The sequence below is a fragment of the Gopherus flavomarginatus genome, chromosome 24 (assembly GCF_025201925.1).
Source record: "Gopherus flavomarginatus isolate rGopFla2 chromosome 24, rGopFla2.mat.asm, whole genome shotgun sequence".
In the NCBI taxonomy this organism is placed as follows: Eukaryota; Metazoa; Chordata; order Testudines; family Testudinidae; genus Gopherus; species Gopherus flavomarginatus.
The window spans coordinates 6406732-6424023 of record NC_066640.1 but is presented as its reverse complement, the minus strand read 5'-3'; the positions used below and the strand labels follow the sequence as shown (position 1 = coordinate 6424023).

Below are 17292 nucleotides of genomic sequence, written 5' to 3'. Positions count from 1 at the left end.
GTCTGCTCCAAGGGAGAGGAGGCTCCCCAAAGTCCTGCCTGGCTTGGTGGGGAGCAGTTCCAGAGCATCGCCCGGTGACTCCGTGACAACTGGTGGCAGCGGCGGGATGTACTGCACCCCGTGAATGGCGCTGCTTGCAGTAAGTGACTGGGGAGCAGTAAAACAAAGGAGGGATAATGAGGACCAGGCATGCTGAAGGCTCAGAGAGGGACGGTTTCAGGGGGCAGTTAACCTCTGGGAGTGTGTGACCAGCGAGAAGGACTGTTGGAGTAACAGGGTCCCCCTGAGGACTGCAGCGAGCAGTCTCAGGGGCGGAGGAGCTTGCCGCTCGACCCTGGGAGAGAGAAGGATTTTTGCAGTAGCAGGGTTCCCCGGGGGATTGCAGGAGCAGTCCCAGGGGCGGAGGAGTCTGCAGCTCGACCCTGGCAAACAGGTGGTGATCACGAGAAGGGCTGGCACACCAGGGGTTCTTCCTGGAAACCATGGGGGAGCCAAGAGCACACAGGCCTGTGAGTCCAGAGCCACTTGGGAACGGTGAAGTGATGGCCTATCACCATCTCCTTGAGAAGGACATTGTGATCCTGTGCACAAAGAGAGGGTTACGCATGGGGAAATTCACCAAGGCACAGTTAATCGTGCAGTTGAAGGAGAAGCACCGCTCTGAGGAGCAGATTCCTGGCCCAGATGGGGCTACAAGAGGATCTGAGAGCAGCTGGAGCATCAGCCAGGCATCCCCGGGAGTCTGGTCCCCAATCAGACGAGGGTCTTCACGATTGGGTTCCCCATCAGGAGATTGGAGACGGATGGGATGGGAGCAGAGCCCGAGAGAGCGAGAGGACCATGAGAGAAAGGAAGAGCCCGAGGAAAAGCTGCAGAAGCAGCAGCAGCAGCGTGGACTGGTGATGGTGGAGCAGAGAGACATAGGGGGCTGCCCAGGGGTCAGTGGGGAAACACGCCTGCAGGGGCGAGACCCTGGGACAGAGAGAACTGTGGTGGTGCAGCCCCAGATGCTGAGGGACTGTGGGACCTGGGTGAAGTTCCCTGGGGTGAGGCCCCTCGGCCTGCCTATGGCCCAGATCCCTGTGCAGACCCAGAAGGGGTCGGGCTGGCTGGTAGTTGGGGTTCTCCAGGATATCGGCTGGGAGGCCCTGTTGGGGGGTGACTGTCTTCCCATGGGACAGGATCCAGGCCCCGCTCCTGTAACGGCCGAGGGTTTGAATTCAAATCCAGGGAACCAATTGGCTAGGATTGAAATGGTCAGTGAAAATGCAAATAACCTGGCTGGCAGGGGGGAGGGGCTGCTGGGCTCAGGATACCTGCCTACCTGTAACCAGCCCCCTGGGGCTGAATGGGAGGGAGAGATGCTCCCCGCCCCCCTGCACACCGGAGACGGGGCTCACGCTGGCTCTGATGCTGTGACCAGAGCAGAGAGCTCGCTGCCTGCCCCCACTGGGACAGCAAGGGCAGCGCTGAGCACGGGGGGAGCTGAGACCCCAGCTGAGTGGGGGGACACCCGGGCAGGGCAGGTCGGCTGCCAAACAGGTTTGCCTGGTCCAGACGTGCTGCTGGGAAGTGATTACACAGCAGGAAGGGAGCTACCAGGGACAGGGCTCAGGGGGGCTGTGACCCCAGGCCCAGCCAACGAGAGGGAGCAGGTCCCACTCCCTGCCCCAGCTGCTGGATCCCAGACCGAGCTGCAGAAGTATCCCTCCTTGGAGAAGCTGAGAGAACTTGCTGGCCACAGCGCTGCAAACCCCCTTGGGGAAGGCTGCAGGGACAGAGTCCTGCAAGAGAAGGGATTCCTGTACCGGGAATGGGCTCCCCAGGGGGAAGTAGAACTGGGGGGAATCGGGAGACAGCTGGTGGTGCCCCAGGAATCCACAGGGTTCTTCCCTTTCGAGCTGCTGGATGGGAGGAGAGTGAGGGGACCCCTGAACCTGGAGAGAGAGGTCAGGGATATGCTGGCTTTAGATGGGATCCAGCCATTTTACAGCCCATGGGCCTCACCCGTGGGGCTGATCCCCAAGCGAGACAGGATGATCTGGTTTTATGGGGGCTATCAGAAGCTTAAAGCCATCACAGTGTCCGATGCCGACCCCATGCCTAGGCCTGGGGAGATTCTAGACAAGCTGAGAGGGATGGAGAACTTGGCCCTGGCAGACACTGATAACATGTGCATCTTTAGCCAGACCTGGGAGGAACAGGTGTCCCAGGTGAAGAGGGGGCTGGGCTGCCTCAAGGAGGTGGGACTGACGGTAAAAGCTGGAAAGTGCAAGGGGGGACGGCAGAGGTGTTGTGTCTGGGCCACAAAGTGGGAAGCGGCTGCCCAAGCCCAGAGCTGGCAAAGGCCAAGATGGGGGCTCTTAACCAAGGGAGCCCGAATCACAGACCAGAGTGCTGGGAAAAGACCCAATCCCAGCTTGAAGCCCAGGGGTACTGGGGTGGCAAAGGGTGTGGGCAGCATAAACGTTCCCACATGCGGCCTGCAAGTGCCATCAAGCACACCCGACCTAAGGGAGGGCGTAAGACTGGACTGTCCTGGTGTAACTCAGACCAAGGGATGGGAGAGATGCTGGGGCATCCATGGGAACCTTGGTGGGTTCGAACTTCCCCAGGTCACTGGCTGGAGTGACCTCGCTCAGTTCGGTCTCGAAGGGGGGAGAGATGTGACGAACTGGGAAAGTTCTTAATGTTTTCTCTGAATACTGTATTGGTGCCTCAGTGTCCCCATGGCAGTTCTTAAGTATCTGGCAGAGCCAAGGGCCAGTGCACCTAAATGCCTGACCCTCTGTCTCCTAGCAACTGATGGCCTGGGCCCCTCCTCTGCAAAGGTGCCAGCTGAAGGTGTTGGAGACAAAGGGATCAGGTGACCTCCTGGTCCGGGGAAAGTGGCTGAGGAGAGAGGAGGGGCTGGGAGGGGTAGTTAGTCTGGAACTGGCTGGGGTCAAGGGTGGAGGGCAGACCTGGGGGTCTGGCTCACTGCCCCCCAGAATGGACCCAGCCGAGGGGTCCGGTTCGCTGTATCTACAAGCTCTGTTTTAGACCCTGTTCCTGTCATCGAATAAACCTCTGTTTTACTGGCTGGCTGAGAGTCACGTCTGACTGCAAAGTGGGGGTGCAGGACCCGGTGGCTTCCCCAGGACCCCGCTGGGGTGGACTCGCTGTGGGAAGCGCACGGAGGGGCAGAGGATGCTGAATGCTCCAAGGAGAGACCCAGGAGGTGAAGCCGTGTGAGCTTCTTGCCCTGAACAAGTCTGCTCCAAGGGAGAGGAGGCTCCCCAAAGTCCTGCCTGGCTTGGTGGGGAGCAGTTCCAGAGCATCGCCCGGTGACTCCGTGACAGTCACCAGTTCACTGCTACCATGAGCTGCTACACAGAGATTATACTGCAGTGAACTGGTTAATGTTTATACGCTCTGCTGCCCCCTATTGGATGGAATCAGAAAGACACAGCTGTGTGTCATGAGCCCTATAGTGCTTATAGAGATTCTCATGCGGGTCAAGTGGCAGAAGCCAGTGCTTGTGGAGCAGAAGCTGAAATTCTATCCCTGCTGTGACCATAAAGTGCCTAGTGACATCCTGGGTCCCCAGGGATCTATTAAAAGAAGGTATAGCAACAGCAGTACAGTAGATAGATTCTGCTAAGAGACACATCTGATGTAGAGAGAACAGGAAGATGCCACAGAGGGACGAGAGCTGCTTAGATACATAGTGTAGATAGATGGCCGATAAAGGCAGAGATGCTGTTGACTGATCGAGATAAGACATGCAGAGGAAGGGAGGCATTAGTGAGAGTGGCTGCTTGAATGGTTCCTGTGTATAGTTAATGGAGGCCTCTCTCCACAGCCCAGCTGGGCTCCAGCACGCAGCATCAGAGGCTGGAGTGCTGCTTAGCGCTCCGTGATGGCAAACTGGGGACGCATCCTAGCACAGCTGACCTGGTTTCCAGGATCCTGGGGGTTCATCGCCCATCAGGGCACAACTGTGGCTCTTGTCATGGAGTCAGTAATCCACATGGGACGCTGAGCAGCCTTAGCAAGCAGGAGGGGAGAGACCCCCTGCCCAGGGGAGCATGTGCGGAGTGCTTTGCACAGCCTCTCACATGCATTCCCCGCAGGGGTCCGCACGCCAGTGCCACGCAAATTAACCCTGTCCATCCCCCGGAGAGGGAGGATAACACTGGGTCAATCTGTGGCCTCACAGGCCACCCTGCTTTTCTCTAGGCTGCGTGCCATGGGCACTCCAGATGTCCTGGTGGCAAAGGGGATACAACTCAGACCCTCCGGCTACAGAAGCACAAGGCCCTGCCCCTAGATCTGAGGTATGATGTCTGGTAGCGTGATAAATACTGTGACACGCAGGGAGCTGTTCTGATTCCTTCCAGCAGAGAGCAGTGGTTACACTCCTCCCAGCAGCATTATACCCATTTTACAAACAGGTCAGCTGAGGTGCAGAGAGGAGAATGAGACTTACCCCAGCCTGTGCCGGACCTGGGACTAGAACCCAGGAGAGCAGAGTCCCAGAGCCCTGCGCTAACACTGAGGGCTTGTCTACATCAGAAAGTTGCAGCGCTGGTGAGGGAGTTACAGCGCTGCAACTTAGGAGGTGTACACATCTGCAGGGCACCACCAGCGCTGCAACTCCCTGTTTGCAGCGCTGGCCGTACTCCCGTTTTGTCTCGGGTGTAGAGGATCCAGCGCTGGTGATCCAGCGCTGGTAATCAAGTATAGACACTTACCAGCGCTTTTCTTGACCTCCGTGGAATAAGCAGGTATCCCAGCATACCTGAGGAAGCCTCTGGTAATCAAGCTGGTCTCCTTCCCCGGCTTGCTCTCGCGTTCCCCGAACCCCGAGCAAGCAGGTCTCCTTCCCCGCGGTTTGCTGGGTGGTTCGGGGAACGCGAGAGCAAACCGCGGCGAAGCTGGTCTCCTTCCCCGGTTTGCTCTCTCGTTCCCCGAACCCCCGAGCAAGCAGGTCTCCTTCCCCGCGGTTTGCTGGGTGGTTCCGGGAACGCGAGAGCAAACCGCGGCGAAGCTGGTCTCCTTTCCCGGTTTGCTCTCGCGTTCCCCGAACCCCGAACAAGCAGGTCTCCTTCCCTGCGGTTTGCAGGGTGGTTCGGGAACGCGAGAGCAAACCGGGCAAGGAGACCAGCTTCGCCGCGGTTTGCTCTCGCGTTCCCCGAACAAGCAGGTCTTCTTCCCTGCGGTTTGCAGGGTGGTTCCGGAACGCGAGAGCAAACCGGGAAAGGAGACCAGCTTCGCCGCGGTTTGCTCTCGCGTTCCCCGAACCACCCTGCAAACCGCGGGGAAGGAGACCTGCTTGCTCGGGGGTTCGGGGAACGCGAGAGCAAACCGGGAAAGGAGACCAGCTTCGCCGCGGTTTGCTCTCGCGTTCCCCGAACCACCCTGCAAACCGCGGGGAAGGAGACCTGCTTGCTCGGGGGTTCGGGGAACGAGAGAGCAAACCGGAGAAGGAGACCAGCTTCGCCGCGGTTTGCTCTCGCGTTCCCCGAACCTCCCTTGAAGCCGCCCAACAGCGCTGCAGTGTGGCCACATCTAACACCACTTGCAGCGCTGGTTGCTGTAAGTGTGGCCACTCTGCAGCGCTGGCCCTATACAGCTGTACTAATACAGCTGTAACAACCAGCGCTGCAAAATTTTAGATGTAGACATGGCCTGAGACACCCATTCACAGCTGTACCTGACAGCTATGGAAGAGCGATTCTGTATGAAGCTATTGAGCAGGGAAGCTACAATAACCCCACTTAACTGTCTGAAGTTGTATATTCAAAACCTCAATCTCCATGGCCCTCTGGGCTGGGAATCCAGGAAACATGAAACTTCAGGGAGTCTCAAAGCCCCATTTTGACAGCTTGACTCCACCTCTACACGTTGGGGCACTCAGCCAGTCTTGCCAGGAAGCAGATGGTCCCAAACCAACCCCTCTCCCATGAATTCGGGGGAAGTTGGATCTGACTCTGAACATGGTGGTCTGGACCCTCTCTCCTGAGGTGGCAGGTGATTGGGTAGCAGGAGCGAGGGGCTTTGGCAGAGCTGTGGGGTTGGCCAGGACTGAACTAGCTGCAAGGGGATTAACCCGTCACAGGGCCTTTGCCAAACACACAGTTCTGGGCTCTGACCCTCTAAACAGAGATCCTCAACCGGGATGAGAGGGGCCACACACCCCCTGTGGGGGCATGTTGGACTTTCAGGGGGGTTGTGAGCATTCTGATGGCTCAGACTGGGGGGGTCGTGACGGGGCTGGCTGGGCTGAATTTCAGTGAGTGACACTGAGACCTGGCACGTGGGGTCACAGTGCCACTCGGGTTTGGTCCAGCCATTCTGCTCCCCCCCACACACACACACACAAAAATTTGGATCCAAGGCATTTTGGTGACCCCCACAAATCTGGGCCCCAGGCACGTGCCTAGTTTGCTGACATGTTAATTTGGCCCTCGGAGTGGCCGCCGGTGACGAGTGAGGGGCACCAGCAGATCTGCGTGGGTGCCCAGGACTGGCAGAGCAGAGGGCTGGCCCATGTTACCTCCGTACATCACTTTTCTCCACAACACCCTGATGACTGATCACTGTCCTTAGTAACCTCATGCAGGAAAGCCCACCCCAGTACCCCCCAGCCCTGCAATGATATCAGGGGACATTCATGATCTGCCAGTCTGGTGCTAACTCCATGACCTGAATTCATGTCCTCAGGCCCCATCAGTGTCTCCAGAGGGTAACAAGAAAGAACAGGTGTGTCTGCCATTTTCCAGCCTAGTTACCATCTCCACAAGGTCAGTGAATCGAAGTCCTTGGGTGGCATTTTCGGCTCTTGTTACCATCCTCAGATTCTTATACCAATTGATTTGTTCAGCTGCCATTTTCTCTTCTTGTTAAAATTCTCATCACAACGGAAAGGAGTGTGTGTGCAATGGGGCGAGTGGAGGGGAGCTGGGTACATCTGGGGGCATTAGAAAGGGGAGGCAGGCGCAGAGCGGGCAGGAAGAAAACTAGCCCCCCTAAAGACACAGGCTTGGGATAAAGAGAGAAACGCCATGAGAAGCGGGCTAGGACAGAGCCAGGGAAGGATTTCTGTAGATTTCAGAAGCAGAGAAGACTGAACCAGTTTGGATAAACTCAGAACTGAGCCTCCCGAACCTTTGTTCCAAAATGCCACCTGCAGCCAACCTGTCCCTCAGCCCCTGCCCCAAACTCAGACCGATACCCCTCCCCAGGAGCCTTCACCCCAGGCCAAACCTTTGGGTCATGGGAGACGTTCTGACGCAGAAGGGAGAGCACCCCCTGCTGCGTCCCCAGCACCAGTCTCTGGAGCACCCACAAGCAGTGCAGAGGTGTGAGAACCTGCTCCCCTGCATAGGGGCGTGGCCACCTTCGGTGCAAGCTGATTCTTCCGACTGCCTTCAAACCCAGCCCTGCGTAGACCTTCCAGCGAGGCCAGCCCCAAGGTAGCAAACAGACCATTGTCTGGCAAGGCCCTCGTCTGCAAGGAAGGGACAGGATCCCTTGGCCAGCTGGAGATGGGGAAGGACGCTGATGCTTCCACTGAGGCCCTGAGACTGGAGACAAAGGGTGGGTGGAGCCATGAGTATCTGTGGTTGATTGAAGGTGGCTCCACTCAGCTGTTGGACCCATCGCTGGGCACTGGGGTAAGCAGATCCCTCTGGTGGGTGCCTGCTCCTTGCACCAGCTCCCTGGCTCCTATGCCCTCCCGTTGCACCGCCACTGCCAATAGATAATTGCCTGTTAACACAGCTAGCAAAGCAGGCAGCTTTCCTATTGGCGCCAGCCCCTCCCCTCGGGCAACCTGCCAGTGCCCCCGTTCCCCAGCATTCCTCTCCCCTGCCTTGACTGTTCTGCTCACAGGTAATGAGGAGAAGCAAAGAGGTTTTAAATACAAAGCTGCTTATAAACCAGAGGTGGAGGGATGGAGTTTCTCCTCCATCAGCAGCCTGCTAGTTTCCCCTGCATTCAAATTCGTGCAGCAGCTGCTGCTAAAATAACACATTTCCGTGCTGGTGAAGGGCATTGGATGGACAGCCTGGGTGAGTCACGGCCTCCATTGATCAGCACTGGGTGCAGCTGAGGCTGTGTGCTTCACACCTATCCCAGAGTGCCCACCTCCAGGGTGGAAGGGCCGCCTGGGGCCCAGGCCCGCCTTGTCCTCTCTGCTGGGCCTGGTGAGGAGGGTTGGTTCGTGCCAGCGGGGGAGGTGGTTTTAGTGAGATGGGGTAACAGTATCAAAGGTGCCTATGCCCCCTTTCAAACAGGACTTCTCTAGGCTGCTAACTACCAGTCCTTAACTCTCGTTGGTTTGCAGTTCTGGTTTTTACAGGTCATCAGGAGCCTAAAGCTGCAGCCAGGAGCCAGAAATCAATGGGAGTTGGGTGCTTGGGTGTTTTTGAAAATCCCACTGGGGCTAGATTCACAAAGAACCTTGGGTGAGGGAGCCCCCCACTGGGATGTCCCATAGCTGGTGGGTAGAGTGCTCCCTCGAGAGGGGGAAGAGGTTGCTTCAAAGCCTTTCTCCCCCTCAGGTGAAGGAGGAGCTGGGAACCAGGGCTGTCTCCCAGGTGAGATCTGTAACCAGTGGGCTACCGGCAGTAGGGTGCTCTTCCTCCTCTGAGCACACTTACTGCAGGGACGTTGGCGCATGGTTCTGGGGCTTTGGGGTCTGGTCTCCAGGCGTGGGGCTGCAGGGCACACGTTCAGAGGCAGAAACATAGGTGCTAAGGGAACGTTTAGCGCAATACTGGAAGCACCGAGTGGGTTTAGGTGCCTACAGGGATCTTGGGGGCAGCTGGGCAGGGCTTTTGTGGAGCCCAGTGGGGGGCCTGATTCTGGGATTTATGCCCTTAAAGTGGCAGTTAGGTGCATAAGATGCATCTCTGGAGCTTTAGGTGCCTAAATACCTTGAAACTCTGGGCCTAAATGCCTTTTGAAAATGGGCTCTTAACTCATATAGGAGCTTTTGAGAATGTTATCCACACACACACACACGTCCTCTGGGACCAGGCCCGAGACACCGCCCCACCCCACCCCACCCAGCTTGTTCCACACCGAGGGAAAATAGCTGCAACCGTCGGATTGACTGTCGCGTTAGGGTGGGATTCTGCTCTCAGTTGTGCTGTTGTAAACGCAGCGCAGCCTCATTGATTCAAGTGGGCTCTTCATAGCTGCTGGGCTGCTGGCAGACGCTGCCACTTCATTAGCTAAATAGCAGCAGCTGGCTACGGATGCCTGTTTGACGAGCTTTGCAATGATGCGCCGTAGCGGGGTGTGTGTCCCGGGTACCAGATTTTTTAATGTGTCCTTTGCACAGTCTTGAATCCACAGCACTCCTGGGTCTTAAACGCCCTCCCACCACCCACTAACATATTAACCTTTAGGATACTGGATATTATTATGATATGCTGAGAGAGAGGCAGATTAGACAGGACCCAACCCATAGTGGGCTCACATGGGTCCCTGGCCCAAAGCTGCCTTTTGAGGTTCAAGTGACCCCCGAATGCTGAGTCACACAACACAAGCCCTCCCGCTGCCCCAGGACCATGGATTGACTCCAACTTTGCCCCATACTGGACAGCTCAGGGATGGTCTGGGAACCTTGTTCTGGACCTGGGCTGAGGTTGGCCCTCATAGCGCAACCTGTAAGCACACATGTCTCCTGGAAGCGGGAGAACACCTCCCCCCCAGCTACCAGAGTCATCAAACTCTCAGCACTCTGCTTGGCCTCGCCTACCACGCAGTGTCTCATTTTCGACCAAATGCCTGTTTCAGAGTAGCAACCGTGCTATTCTGTATCCTCAAAAAGAACAGGAGTCCTTGTGGCACCTTAGAGACTAACAAATTTATCTGAGCATAAGATTTCGTGGGCTAAAACCCACTTGATCAGATGCATGGAATGGAAAATACAGTAGATAGATAGATAAATAGATAGATGGGGTGGATGGAGCTAGATAGATAGATAATGTACACAGAGAACATGAAACAATGGGTGTTACCATCCACACTCTAACTAGAGTGATCAGTTAAGGTGAACTATTACCAGCAGGAGAGGGGGAAAGAACTCTTTGTAATCAAAATGGCCCATTTCCAGCGGTTGACAAGAAGGTGTGAGGAACCATAGGGAGGAAAAATAAACATGGGGAAATAGTTTTACTTTGTGTAATGGCCCATCCACTCCCAGTTTTTATTCAATCCTAATTTAATGGTGTCCAATTTGCAGATTAATTCCAATTCAGCAGTCTCTCGTTGGGGTCTGGATTTGAAGTTTTTTTGCTGGAGTATTACGCCTTTGAGGGCTGTAATTGAGTGACCAGGGAGGTAAAAGTGTTCTCCAACTGTTCTCTTCATGCCTGTGGGGCTCATTAGGCCGGATCCAGCCCTGGTGTAATTCCGTTTTAGTCAGCGAAGCTAGGCCTGGCCCCTAGCACCATCAGATAACCATGGGTGAGTGGTACCACGGTGGCCAGGAGTTGGCCCGGCTGCGCTACGTGGTAGATCCCAGGTATTTATCGAAGGTAGCAGCCCACAGCTCCACAACCCCGGCACACAGAAACGGGGGCAGCTCGTTAATGGACTGTCAGCTGGAGCGGCGAGAGCCAGTTAGAGAAGGAGGGGCTGGTAATAGGAAATGACTGAAAGAGACAAGAAGAGTAAGCCAGGCAGACGGGCTCGTAAACCAGATGTCAGCAGAGAAAGGAGTGGCTGGATCTGTCAGGGCTCCCAGGGGACGAGGGTGGAGAATGGCCAGGCTGCACTAGGCTGGAGACTCAGGTTGGGCTCCCCGCTGCACCAGGCAACACAGCTTTTGGGAGGACCCTTGGCTGGGGAGGGAGGGTGTAAAGTGAACCCTGCGATGGCTCCTTCGAGGCTCTGGCAAGCACAGACTCGCCAGCCTGTCCTCGCGTGCATTGAAGGTGTTTAATTCGATTTTCACAGCTCCAAGCTGTCAGGTACGTTGACCCTACCAATAAATTGATTGCAAACTACTGTGATGAGTAGCAGCCATCTGGGACAGGGGCTATCTGTTCACTCTGTGTCTGTACAGCACCTAGCACTATGGTGTAAAATATCACAGCAGATCATTAATTCTGCACCAATGTAAAATTAGGCTCCTCACTCCATTACCTCTGCCAAGCGCTCAGGGGAGCTTTGCCTTTTGTCCAGAAGGTTCACAAACTCCAGCTCTGGTGACCTGGCCAAGGAGGGAATAGCCAGTGACCACTAAACTCTTTATATGAATGGAGGGGGAAGCACGGCCTAGTGGGTAGTGAAGTGGGGGGGGAGGGATAGCCTGCTAAACCCAGAGTTGTGAGTTCAATCCTTGAGGGGACCATTTGGTGAACTGGAGTAAAAATCTGGGGATTGGTCCTGCTTTGAGCAGGGGGTTGGACTAGATACCTCCTGAGGTCCCTTCCAGCCCTGAGATTCTCTGAACTCTGTGACATGGCCAACTGCTGAGTTACAGGCCTTCCCCGGCCAGGGACCCAGCGAATCACTCCAGCTTTCTGCACCTCACTTCCCCGGGCTGAAAAATGGAGCTAATCACACCTGCCCGGTGTAAGGTCTAATTACAGTGTGTAAAGCATTGTGAGATAGACAGACGGGCGCTGGCAGGGAAAGGGCAAAGGATCTGGAAGCGAGGGAGGGCAAAAGACCAGAAGAAAAAAATGGGTTGGGGAGGATGCAGAGGAGTGCAGAGAAAAATTAAGTTGATAGAAAAATTCTAATCCCTGCAAAACGGGGACAGGTTCATCAGTTGGAGGACGAATGGAGGAGGCTAAGGCCTGTGCATTATAATTCAGGGGTCAGAGGTCGGTAGTAATCTCTAATCTACAAAGAATGAATTGTACAATCTGCAAGCTTCCTAATCCAAACTCTGACAAGGACGCCTCTGATCCACGCTGTGCGAACAGCCTGTGCATGCTGTGTCTTGCAGAAAAACACACACACACACCCCTGCATCACACTGGGAGTGCTGTGGGACCAAGGTGGGGCAGAAGGGCAGAGCCATTCAGTGCACCAGTCACACCACTTACAATTTACACACACACACAACATTCGCTCCCTCTGTGTTAGGATAATTACAGACCGTGTCTACACTATGGCTGCTGAGCAGCAGAGATATGGAGCTGTAGCAGTGCTCCTGTCGCACCATAGTGTAGATGGTTCTTACAGTGATGGAAGGTTCCCCCCGCCCCCCAGCATTAGATAATCCACTTCTCTGAGCAGCAGTAGCTAGAGCAACAGCGTCTACACCAGGGATTTGGTCAGCATAGCTACAGTGCTCTGGAGATGTGAATTTTGACCCCTGAGCACCGTAGCGATGTTCAGCGGTGGCTCCAGGCACCAGCGCTCCAGGCGTCTCCCTGGGGTGGCACACTTCGGGGGGCACCCTGCCGGTCTCTGCGAGGGCGGCAGACAGGCAGCCTTCGGCGGCTTGCCTGTGGGAGGTCGGCCGGTACTGCGGATTCGGCGGCAATTCGGCGGCGGGTACTCCGAAGCCGCAGGACCGGCAGACCTCCCGCATGCAAGCCACCGAATCCACAGGACCAGGGACCTCCCACAGGCAAGCCGCCGACTCCGCGGGACCGGGGACATCCTGCAGGCAAGCCGCCGAAGGCTGCCTGACTGCCGTGCTTGGGGCAGCAAAAAAGCTAGAGCCGCCCCTGGCTATGTTGACGGCGTTAAGTTTGGACCAGGGCAGAGACCCAAATGTGTGCATCTGAAAACAGAGAAGCCTACTCTACGCACAGAAGTTGCGTCAATTTAACTGAAGGTGTGGTGTTAACTCAGCATGGGTACCCTAGTGCAACTTTGTGTGTGGGAACCGTCACATGAGTTTAAACCCGCTTGCCCCAGTTTAGCTTCCCCTTCTGAAATGAACTTCAGGTAGAATTGCTATAAGAACGTCCACATTCAAAAGTTACACTGGTTTAACTGAATTAGTTTAACAGCAAAGCTTTTCCTAAACCATGAGGGCAGGGGACTGGACTCGATGATCTCTCGAGGTCCTTTCCAGTCCTAGAGTCTATGAATCTATAAACCAGTGCAACCTGTGTGTAGACGAGGCCTTATTCCAAAGGGGCTCTTGAGAACAAGGGCTTGAGGGTTGCTGGGCCCCTGAAAACCATGACTTGGGACACACCCCTTTAAGGGCCAGACTCAGTTACCTGAATGACTCCATTAAATCAACCATTATCCTGATGTGTACCAACTCAACGGCCAGCCCTGCCAGCCGCTGCATGGTCTGAATTAGGAATCAGTGCGGACTTGGTGGGGATAGATGGTCCTGAGTGCTAATCCTGCCTCTGCCGGGTGACATTTTGCAAGTCGCTTTGCCTCCCCGTGCCTCAGTTTCCCCATCTTCAAAATAGTATTGACATTTCACAGCAGGTAAGGCTTATTTAATTCATGTGTGCATACAGCTTTGAATTCATCAAGTACTAAGTATCGTTATTGAAGGGAGAGGAGGGGAGGGGAGCATTAGAAGCTCTTGAGTGAAAGGTGCTAATGCAGAGTGAAGTGTTGTTAAAGAACAACAGTGTGCAAAGCTGTCAGTCAGCCGGGTCTGGAGCTTCGCGGGACCTTATTAGCATCTCATGCGTTCAGTCGGTTAACACGGCTTCTGTCTTTCTCTTCCAGGTGCATGGGAGAATGGTAGAGTGACCCTAAGATCATGGTCTACACAATGACATGTTGGTTTCCAGTCCTGGGCCTCCATTGGATTCTTCTGAGCACAGCCCCCATGGAGGCCTGCCCGGCACGCTGCGAGTGCGCTCCTCAGATCAAGTCCGTGGTGTGTCATCGCAAACGCCTCACCTCCATCCCCGAGGGGATCCCCACCGAGACCAAGATCCTGGAGCTCAGCAAGAACCGGATCCGCTGCCTGAACCCAGGGGACCTATCCTCTTACCCTTTGCTGGAGGAACTCGATTTAAGCGAGAACATCATCGTCAGTGTGGAGCCTGGAGCCTTCAGCAACCTGTTTCACCTTCAGATCTTGCGGCTCCGAGGCAACCAGCTCAAGCTGATCCCTTCTGGAGTCTTCACCAAGCTGACCAATCTCACCCTCCTGGACATCAGCGAGAACAAAATAGTCATCCTGCTGGACTATATGTTCCAGGACCTGAGGAACTTGAAGAACCTGGAGGTGGGAGACAATGACTTGGTGTACATCTCCCAACGGGCTTTCTCTGGCCTCCTAGGCCTGGAGCGGCTGACCATAGAGAAATGCAACCTGACGGCCATCTCGGCCGAATCCCTTTCCTACCTCCAAAACCTGGAGGTCCTGCGGCTCCGACACCTCAGCATCTCCGCAGTGGAAGATGGGAACTTCAGGAAGCTCTACAATCTCCTGCAACTGGAGATCGACAACTGGCCGCTGCTGGAGGACATCTCGCCCACCAGCTTCCAGGGCCTAAACCTCACGTCGCTCTCCATCACCTACACCAACATCACGGCAGTGCCCACGGCTGCCATGAGGAACTTGGTGTACCTCATGTTCCTGAATTTGTCTTATAACCCCATCAGCACTGTGCCCAAGGGCTCCTTCAAGGACCTCATCAGGCTGCGAGAGCTCCACATGGTGGGTGCCTTCTTGGTCTCCGTGGAGCCTCAAGCATTTGCTGGCTTGAGGCAAATCCGCCTCCTCAACCTCTCCAACAATTTCCTCTCCACCCTGGAGGAGAGCACCTTCCATTCAGTAAACACGCTGGAGACACTGCGTGTGGACAGGAACCCGCTGGCCTGCGACTGCCGCCTCCTCTGGATCCTACAGCGCCGCAAGACGCTGAACTTCGATGGGCAGCAGCCCATGTGCTCTTCACCCCCTGAGATCCAGGGCAACGCCCTGCGTGACTTCCCAGACTCCATACTCTTTGAGTACTTCACCTGCCAAAAGCCCAAAATCAGGGACCGAAAGTTGCAGCACATAACTGCCCGTGAAGGGCAGTCTGTCTTCTTCTTCTGCCGTGCAGACGGAGAGCCCATTCCTGCCATCATTTGGGTCTCCCCTCAGCACAGGATGATCACCACCAAGAGCACTGGGAGAGCCACCGTCCTGCCCGGGGGCACGTTGGAAATCCGCTTTGCCCAGGTCCAAGACAGTGGCACCTACATTTGCATCGCCAGCAATGCCGGAGGCAACGACACCTATTTTGCCACCTTGACGGTCAAGGGGCATCCCGTGGACGGCTCCCTTTATGCAAACCGGACCTTGTACCTCAGCGAGTTCAACGACACCTTCCACAACAACACGCAAGTCTTCTTAAAGTTTACACTGGACCTCAAGACCATCCTGGTCTCCACGGCCATGGGCTGCATCACTTTCCTTGGGGTCGTGCTCTTCTGCTTCCTGCTCCTCTTTGTGTGGAGCCGGGGGCGGGGACAGCACAAAAACAACTTCACCGTGGAATACTCCTTCCGCAAAGTGGATGGCCCCACCACCACTGCCGGGCAGGGCAGCGCCAGGAAGTTCAACATGAAGATGATCTGAGTGGCTCCAAGAGGAGGGTGGTTCCTAGTCCACTGCCTGCCGCCAAATGGGGCCCTCCAAGGGCCTGGCAGGGGGTTGGAGCATCCTTCCTTTGTTTTCCAAGTGAGCACTTCATCTCGTCAGGTGGCTGCGCTTCCCTGAGGGTCGAGGCAGTAAAACTCACGGCGGAACCTAGCTGGGACATTGGCTCGATTTGACCACAAGGGCTTGGAAGCAACTGGGAGGAGCGAGTGTTTTTCCTCATTGGTCTTGCCACACAACTGAACTGAGGAGAAGCATCACTGGAAATGGCCCCAGGTGCCTCCCGGCGGCTTATTCTCATTTCTGAGCACACTCCCTTTCTTTGAGCTGTTAGGACCCACCCATGCCCAGGTCCCAGAGGACAAGAGCGGGCCAAGGAGGCATGCACAGCCCTTGTGGGTCAGGGCCTCACAATGAAGCTAACATTCTTTTGTATCAACTATGCATTTTTCAGACCATGAGCAAGCAGTGTCTGGGCCCGGAGAACCGGCTTCCTTTTTTAAGAGACGATCTGGAATCCTTTGTCGGTTGTTGTTTATGGTTCGTTTTTAATTTGTTGTTTGTTTTTTTTTAATGAATTTCCAACAGAAGTCTTCCTGTGCGACAAAGGACTAACCCGCAGCGCAGAGCGAGGGCAGCTCCCGGCTGTCCCGGCACATGCTCCAATCGGCCTGGGTGGCTCAATCCAACACAGGGGAGGTGCTGTGCCTTGGATGAGTTCCTCTGAGCATTTGGAAGAAAGGGGAAGCCTCTGAAGCTTGCAAACCCCCGTGCCCGGGGAGGGATCCTCCTGCACAAGCAATAATAATCCAACCCGACAGTCCCTTCCAGGCGTACGGGTCTGTGCAGGCATGAATGCCACCCCATTGGCACTGAGCAGTATTTCACCAAAGCACATGGGCGTTCAAAGCCAGAGAACAGGCTGCTGGTTGTGGCGGCAGGAAAAACAGGAAGCGCAGCCCCTGTGAGTTATGGCCAGGCCTCTGAAGGCTCAGAGCCTCATTAGCTGGCCCACTTGTAGGTGTCTGACTCAGCTGACGCTCTCCTGGGCTACATGGGGCTCTCTTGTGCATTCGCAGTGGCTACCTGCTTTTAGGCTGGGCCTGGCAGCAAATTCTGCCATGTTGGCAGGAGGCTGGGAGCTCTTACGGGGGGAAAGCCCATCCCTACATCTCGAGAGGCGCAGAGGAAATCTCCACGGTAAAAAATGACACCATATCGACTGCGACCCTCGCTGCTGCTGGCCTCTCCGGTCTGTTCCATCCCTGCTGCTCCCCCAGGCCCCACCCCCACTCCACCTCTTCCCCCAAGACCCCACCCGCACCCTGTCTCTTCCTGCCCCTGCTCTGCCCCCTCCCCTGAGGCCCCACCCCTACTCCACCTCTTCCCTTGAGGCCCTGCCCTTACCCCACCCCTGCTCCGCCCCCTCTCCTGAGGTCCCACCCTCACTCCGCCTCTTCCTGCCCATGCTCCACCCCATCCCTGAGGCCCCAACCAGCCTGCCACTCTCCACCCACCCCCAAGCCCCGCCCCAAGCCACCAAACAGCTGTTTGGTGGCAGCCGCATGGCAGAACAGCTGTTGGGCAGCGGCGCCTTCCAACAGCTGTGACTGGTGGGTGCTGAGCACCCATTATGTTTTTCCATAGGTGCACCAGTTCCAGAGCACCCACAGGGTCAGTGCCTGCATGGGGAGAAGGAGGAGTCCCCCATTCCTGTTCTCAGTGGAGCTGCTCCCAGAGGACAGTGGGGTGGAGCT

At 55.8% G+C, this 17292-nt stretch overlaps 1 protein-coding gene across 4 annotated transcripts in view; it reads left to right on the top strand.

Annotated features, from left to right (window-relative positions):
- Nucleotides 1-16166, top strand: part of LINGO3 (leucine rich repeat and Ig domain containing 3) — a 106450-nt gene extending 90284 nt beyond the window's left edge. For 3 of the 4 annotated variants that reach the window (XM_050934356.1, XM_050934357.1, XM_050934358.1), the window contains one exon: nt 13663-16166. In XM_050934356.1, the coding sequence (XP_050790313.1) occupies nt 13697-15514 (1818 nt within the window). In that variant the 5' untranslated portion in view covers nt 13663-13696 and the 3' untranslated portion in view covers nt 15515-16166. Of the gene's footprint in view, nt 1-6708; nt 6789-13662 lie in introns of all 4 variants that reach the window. The other variant, XM_050934355.1, reaches the window with a different exon arrangement.
- Nucleotides 16167-17292: the final 1126 nt, after the last annotated feature.